Consider the following 8,179-nt stretch of genomic DNA (forward strand, 5'->3'; position numbering starts at 1 on the left):
ACAGGCAAATCAGAGGGCAGAGGGGCTACTTTGTGTGTGTGTGTGTGTGTGTGTGTGTGTGTGTGTGTGTGTGTGTGTGTGTGTGTGTGTGTGTTTGTGTGTGTGTTGGGGGGAAGAAGGGACGCTGACTTTATGCATCATTAAGCAGGTGGACTGAGAACACCAGGCAGAGCTGTCACTGTGGAGGGGAGCAGAGCAGACATCTGGCACACAATACAGGACGATACACCCACATGTTAGGAAGAGCCAGTTTAAACACACGTCATCGGGCTAATTATTATTTATGGATCATCTCAAACTAATTACAGTGCAGTTGTTGTTACAGACCACTGTGTGTTTTGTATAATAACAATCTGTTTCATGAAGTAAACAGAGTCCTATAACAGAGAGCCTTCTGTTTGTTTGTGACGTGACGGCTGTTAATCAGTGCCTTCATCCCAACTCTATTAATCTAAGAATAAGACAATACTCAGATTATTACAGCTAAACACTTTAGCCAAGTAATCTCACATCAAGGTTGTAATCGGATCAAACATAACTTGATTAGCAATGCTGGATTAATCTGGCTTTACACCTGAATCAAGAAGGTTGGTGACTCCTAACTGACAATGTGGCAGATTAAAGGCTCATTTTGTGCAACGTTAGATACGTATACGAATAAAGACGGAGCCGGCTGTCCGTACCCTGCATTCAATTTTTCCGTATTTGCTTTTGGATGCCGACGAAACTGCGAATCTGCGGCAGATGGCCGCCCATCATTGAGTGTGGTTCTGCTCCGAGGTCTCTGCCTGTTAAAAGGCAGTCTTTTTCCTGCCACTGTCGCCAAGTGCTTGCTCAACAGGGAGATGTTGGGTCTCTGTAAATAAATTAATCAAGGAGTGTGGTTTAGACGAAAGAACTGGAAAATCTCATCGGTAAAGTGTCACTGGTGTATTTAATGGCTCCACAGACCATCGCCGTCTACAGCGTGCCTCTGCTTTTCCCTCTATTTCAACAGGTAAATTATCACCTGTTGTCCTGTTGTGACGTTTGTTGTTGCCGATAACTCTCGACTCTGAGCTGCCCTCTAGTGGATGTAATGCTTAACATTCAAGTCAATGTAAAGGAAATATGTGGGAAGCTGCAGTTACATCATTTTAGATGGATGTATCTATTTTCGTTAAGCATAAATGAAACTTTACAACAAACAAAAAGGCAAAGAGATGAATAAATTACAGGTGACTTAGTAAGAAACCCTGTGAATGAGCTCCCTGAATACAAAAGAATCTACCAAGGTAGGTGTTTACATGTTATTTTAGATTCATTATAAGGGACTGTATAGGGGTGGAAACCTCAGACTTTGATTCAGAAAGCTACGATGCAACTATGAAACAAGTTATCATCACTACTTGCTACTTTTAAAACATAGCGTATTTGTATAGATAAATTATAAACATTAATTTTATTTCCTTTTTTTTGCTCATGCTCAGCCATCCTCATTAAAACTGAGGAAGCAGCCTCACTTCGAACCTAAATACAACGCACGTGTTTTACGTCTATTTTGTTTCACTATCTGAACGGTGCAGCTGTGAGGAACGTATGAAATTGTTACATTTGATCATAATGTCGAGAATTGGTCATCTGTAAAGAGGATCTGAGCTAAGATTGTGGTAGAGGTGGTCATCATGTTTGTATACAGAAACAGCTAATTATCACTGGGCTTATATCATTGCCCATATATAAAATGCAAAATACATACATGTGTTGTATATCAAATGCATTTGTCATGCAGTGAAATAAATTGTAATCAGACGTGGATTGTTTGTTGCCTTGCTCATGCACTGAGCTGCTCTTTAAATATGATGTATGGATGAGAGCAGACGTTTATCATGATGGTTGAGTGTTTTTGGAAGATCATATAACCGTCTGGCGCACAACCGTGTCCTCATCTAAAATCCTCGTCTGCTGCTAGAAAAACATTGATGTCTCCCTTCTGTCTCCTTGTTTGGTGTCAGGAACAACTACACCGTCTCCCCTGGTGCTGTTAAACTTAACCGTACTTAAATCATCTTGCGCCTGCATTTTTTTTTTTGCTGTAACTGTTATCACAACCGAAGCTCATGTTGTGTCTTGGACCACCAACGTATACTGGCATTCACACAACAACAGGGGTGGCCAATCTGACGAGATTGATCCTGAAGACGTCCACAATCTATTTTACAGGCAAATCAAACAGATTGTGGTATTTTATGTCCTCTTACTTCTGTGTCCTGACTTCACATACCCTCATTGACTAATGGAGCCTTGCCAAAAAAGAACTATGTCTAATGCAATATTGTTTTAATGGTACAAATGGAGAAATTAATTGGATTTCAAGTCTGGCTAGAGTCTACAGAGCATTTCAAAACTGAGAAAAATGACGACAGTTTAGATCGTCAATCATGATTGCGTTTAAATAAATCGTAATATATATTTTTGGCCAGATCGCCTTCCCCTTAACCAATTCAGTTCATCAGCTTCTGAGAACAAGATATATTCAATTTTGAACTTAGTATCCATCTTATTCCTATGCCATGATACCTTGTGCGCATTATGCATGCAACTTCCGGCCCATCTTGACCAGAAGCAGCGTTTTCCATGGTAAAAGGGCGGTAATCCTCATTCCTATAGCAATTAGTACGACTCATCATTCATTAATGACAATCTAGGTATGCAACTTTGTAGAGTAAATACTACTAGCACCATCATTATTGCTAAGCCCACTTAGCTAATGCTTCTAAAGGCATTGCATCAGCTATTATGATACTTTTCTACTTACGCTAGTTCTGCTGAGCACCCATAATAGTTTATTCAACAATCTCTCAAATAATATCGTCATCCTTTCTTATCATTTACTGTTTATTGCTCGTCTTTTTTCTTTTGGCGTTTTAGTGTTGTTGGGGAGTTAAAAAAATGCCGATATCGATACACAGGCCAGTATACACACCTTTTTTACAACAATCCCTCAAATGTGGTTATCAGATGCTTTTGATAAAGATATGCAATGGGAGCAGGATATTTTACAGTAAACTTTATTGTCTCAAATGACATCAGCACACTGAAACAGTCTCCATCTTTATCCCTTACAATGAATGTTTTTATATCGGTGCGTACAGTGATATCTGTAATAGGCCAATATCGGCCGAAAATATCAGGCAACCGCTATATCAGTCGGGCATTAGTTTTTTTTGTGTTACTAAACTAAATAAGGCTAACCATAGACAGTTATAATAACTACATTGATATGAGCTAAATCCCTCAAGCATTTATTTACTCCAGAATATTCCTACTCCCGTTGGCTCAAAGGTCACCGTGCAACTGGATGTAAACCAGGCGAACAAACAACGCACGTGACCCCGTATTATTAGCTTTACAGTATCACCTCGATCTGGGTATTATTCACAGTATTCAGAGTTACTTGTGTGCATGCAAGCCTACTGATCCTGGGCTCTGACTTCACTCTGAATAAAGACAAACATGGCATGCAAGTGAATGCATGGGGTGACTTCATGAAACACACACTGCAGGCACACGCCGGCTCAGCTTCCCTTCGTTAAAGTGGCTGTCGGAGGCGATATAGTAATCCTGTTTTAATGGCCGTGCCCCTTCCCCCACCATGAAGTGATGGCCCCAGACATACCGCCGCGCCTCTCTTAAGGGAGAAGTGTCAAAACCAAGTCACCACTGTGTCCTTCGCAAAACATTTGACAACAGTCACGAGCTAAAGAGGAGAAAACCGATCCTTTCCCCCTGTGTGATGACTTCTGATTCAGTCAGGTGTGTTTCTACAGTGCATGTGAAGTTATAGAGCCATTTGTTCCTACATATATGACCAACTCCCCAGGAACCATCTCAGACATTCATTACAATAAACCAGTGTTTGTCTTCTCACTGTAAAGTAATGCCAATCTGCAAGGATTATACCTCGTGTTTAATGTTATCTATGTGGATTACAGAAGAAGAAGAACTGAATGTGCCCTTTGTATGAATAATGAGAGCCTATAATTAGACTCCACACTACCCTGCTGTGTAATGCTTTTCTTGATTTTCCATTTTTTACTAATGAGGCTCCAAATATCAATGAGCAAAAGGAACAGGTTTACAGTTTACCTTATATGACCTAATAATCCTAATCCGGTATGATAGCATCTGTCATGTTGTCAAAAACCAGATAAGATTATATACATTAATATCACCCTTCGGCCCCTGATGTCAAGCAACAAATGCCCTAAACGATTGGTCAATTAAAGAGTTAGTCAGCTGACATGAAATCAATTGATATGATAAAAATTAAGATATTCAAGAGATTTATAATGCAAAAAGACCAAACATTTTGTGTTTCCAGCTTCTAAAATGCAAGGATGTTCTCGGTTTTATATATTGTAGGGGTTGCAATCAGGTTTATTAAATGTTTTGATTAATCTGACTGTTAATCTCGATAAATCGACTTGTTGTTTGATGCGTAGAATGTCAAGAAATAATAGAAAATGCCCATCACAAGTTTCTACGCCCTGATGTGTTGTATTCAAATGTCTTGTTTTGTCTTACCAACAGTCCAAAAACCCCAAAATATGTAGTTTTAAACATATCAGACAATAAACCTCAAACTCCCAAAAAAACTCCAACCAGGGACTGTTGCAACTGTAACTGTTCTCAGAAGATTTTCTAATGACAATTAAACCCATTGGGTCTATGTGACTGTAAAGTGAACACGTTTTTGGTTTAAGGCTGTCACAACACCGGTTTTTTACTACATGATTATTGTGGCCAACTGAAATCACGATAACAATATTATTGTTATATTTATAGAACATTTGAAAAAAAGAAAAAATGCTATTAGTCAAATTCATCCTTAACTTTGTTAACTGTGTGCTTACATGTCTCTTTTTTGGCAAATACATTTTAGCCAATACAAGTGTAAGTAGATGGAGAGAGAGACTGTGTACAAAAATACATTATACATAATAAATAGTAAAAAGTAGGGATAGACTGATATCAGGGCATTTTTTTTGATTAACAATATCAGTGTGATTTTTGTCAGATTGCCAATAAAATAAATTAATTCAAAAATGCACTACTGTGGCTCTGGTGCAGCGTCATTTCTCTGTCCGTAGTCAGCACTCTGCAGTCTCTGATTGGTTACAGGAATCAATAGACAGAAAAGTAATAGCCTATCAACACTGAATAATCTGAATCTGCAAAGAAACTAGTAACTAAAGTTTACAAATAAATGTAGTGGAGAGGAAGTATAAAGTAACAGAAAACAGTTATACTCAAGTAAGTACCTCAACATTGCACTTAAGTACAGTGCCTGAGTAAATTGTACAACTGATTACTTGTATTTTTACTGCAAATGCATAACGGTTGGTCGGACAAAGAAAATGTTTTGAAGATGCATTTTTTGCTTCATTAGATAACCAACAGATTGCAGGAAATGAGTGGACAGGGAGATGACAAATGACATGCAACAAAGGTCCTCAGCTGGACTCAAACTGGACTCATTACAGTGCGTGACCCGCGCCTTAAACCCTGCCAGGATGCCTAGTGAGAGATGACCATTTTTCCACATTTTCTAGTGTTTTCTAGATCAATTGATTTGTTAATTAGCTTGAAATTGATCAACAGTTGGATTTAAAGCAAAACAATCATTGTTTGCAGTACAACCTATAATGATAAGTTATCATTATTGGTTGTACTGCAAACAATGATTGTTTTGATTGATTTTTGATAATATGATAACAGATGTTTCCAAATGCTAAGAAATAATGAAATAAGGGTAGCAGCATATAAGGTAGAGAGCAGCTAAGTTAGATGGCTAAGTAACGGGGTAGTCCGATTATTGGGGCCGATATTCAGCATTTGTTTGTACTGAAGAACAGCACTTGAGTAAATTATTTCATCGCTGGTTGTTTGACATCCTGACACACAGAGTTTCATTGGTACGGAAAATGAATATCGGTCCCAAATATCGGTTTTCAGTCACCTTGATTTCTAATGATCGGTATCCTCCCTGAAAAAAACCCATATGGGCCTAGTAGACAACAGACTTTGATATGAATTAAACTAGGTGGAAACACAGACATACTGTATGAGCAGCCAATGATAATGAACCACTTAGCATCAGTCCCTGCGCACCGTGATCTAAACGCAGGCGCCACGAAGCTACTGAATAAGTGATCAGCGGAGAAATCAGCCGACATTTTTTTTTTTACTACATCAGATCACAAAAATAGATCTGAGAGCAGACACAAAAAAAAGGACACTTGGAAGCAGCACAGGAGCGATGTTGAGAGGGCTGGAGGGGGGATGGACGACACGGCGCGCAATGTATCGGACGGCGCTCAGCATTGTTGTGAATACACCTGCTGTCCGCCTCTCTGACCCTCAGCGGCGGCTCACAACAAACCAACAACAAACAAACAAAACAACAACACTGTACAAGCCTCCGCTGTGTGTGGACGTGAATATGTAACAGTTGTTGAAGGCAGACAGACAGAGAGAGAGAGGGGGAGAGAGATGGAGGCAGCCCGACTTCCGCCAACAGCTGCTCGGCTTCAACTTCGCACGAGAAACAGGCAAAGAAGAGGGTGGGGGCTCTTCATGACAACAAAGCTAAGGAGCTAATTTTAAAAGCCATTTCCTCCACATGAAAACACACACCTTTTTTTTGCCACTCACGCACAAACACACGCTCCCCATCCTCACGCGCACCTCTTCCTCCTCCTCCACCTCCTCCTCCTCTCTACTCACCACAGCTGTCTCTTAGTGGGCAGGCAGTCTTTGTTGGAGGCTGTCACTCCCATGGCCATCTGCATCACCGTGATGTATTTCTGGTACTTCATGTTGTCCTCCTTGACTACTACCGTCACTACAACTACTACTACAACTACTACTACTTCTACTTCTAGGAATCCGCGCGCCACAAAAGCGGCACAGGTGAGCGTGCATTCAAAGGTCTGTTATTGTCCCCTGGCACCCGAGGCATCTCCAGAACCAAAAGCGCCATTTCCACGTCTGGAGGAGAGTTGACAGGGACAACGCTCCCCGAGGAGCTCAGCTGAAGGTACCACGCCGCCGCGACCCATGTCTCTAATCTCATTAGAGCTCAGAATAGATTGGCTAATCCATTCAATTTTAGTCAGGACCGGGTCATTGTTGTGGCTCGCATCAGTCGCGGCCACTTTGTTGTTTTTTTTCTCCCCCTCTCTCTGTTTGTCTCCCTCCTTTCTTTCCAATTTGTTTTCTGTTTTTCTAAAAGAGAAAGAGACAAACAAGAGTCAGAGGTAGGATGCAGCGGCGGTGGCACCCGAGCGTCTGCGAGGTAGGAAAGAGAGTGAGCGTGTGTCCAACCAGAGAGAGAGAGAGAGCAGGGGAGTGACAGAGGAGGAGGAGGAGGAGGAGGAGGAGGAGATAGAGGCAGCAGCGATGTGCTGGCTTAACAGAGGGGGGAACCTAGCCTACTACTGCTGAGTAATATCTCAGTGTTGCACATTTGGAGGCGACGCTTTCAGTGTTTTTCTGCTGTCCTTTTGTCAGGATTGGTTTGGGTTCACTCAAGACTGGAGCTCAGAGAGGATGGAGTGGAGGGAAGCAACAGCAGCAAAAACAAAAAACAAAAACAAGCCATTCAACACCTATCCTGAGGTTTAAAAATGTAAAAAAAAAATAAAAAATGCCAACTCACTGATGGCAAAAGGAAACCTGGATCCTGAAGAGCTGCAAAAAACACCATGATGCACAGAAACATGTACTCCCGCCCCTGCCGTCCTCATACTGTGTATCATTTTTTAAATTTTCCATTAATACAAGATATTTCTGTGCTTGTAATTTATAAAATGTGTCATATGTAACTGTAACTACAGTAGTGCCTCACTGCTATTAATGCAACCCCACCGCCACAATAAACCTGGGCAGTTTCTGCAAACCATGTTTATGTTGAAACTAGGGTGTGATAAGTACAACGACCAGCTATCACAGTGTCACAGTGTACAATACACATAATAATTATTATTATCAGCTACAGTTTAATGACCCTTCAAAGACTGAAAACAGAAGAGGTTTTTTTTTGGTTGTACAAACTCTTGACCATAATTTCACAACATGAAACTTGATATAAACCAGAAATATATATATTTTAATAACACTAATACAGTAGAAATCA

At 40.5% G+C, this 8,179-nt stretch overlaps 1 protein-coding gene across 10 annotated transcripts in view; it reads right to left on the reverse strand.

Moving 5' to 3' along the window:
• The window catches only part of tjp1a (tight junction protein 1a), a 102,571-nt gene extending 95,226 nt beyond the window's left edge, over positions 1 to 7,345 (reverse strand). For all 10 annotated transcript variants that reach the window (XM_084361001.1, XM_084361002.1, XM_084361005.1 and 7 more), the window contains exon 1: positions 6,769 to 7,345. In XM_084361001.1, the coding sequence (XP_084217127.1) occupies positions 6,769 to 6,860 (92 nt within the window). In that variant the 5' untranslated portion in view covers positions 6,861 to 7,345. The remainder of the gene's footprint in view (positions 1 to 6,768) is intronic.
• Between the last annotated feature and the right edge of the window lie 834 nt (positions 7,346 to 8,179).

This window comes from Pagrus pagrus (genome assembly GCF_965226575.1).
Source record: "Pagrus pagrus genome assembly, chromosome: 1".
Lineage (NCBI taxonomy): Eukaryota > Metazoa > Chordata > Actinopteri > Spariformes > Sparidae > Pagrus > Pagrus pagrus.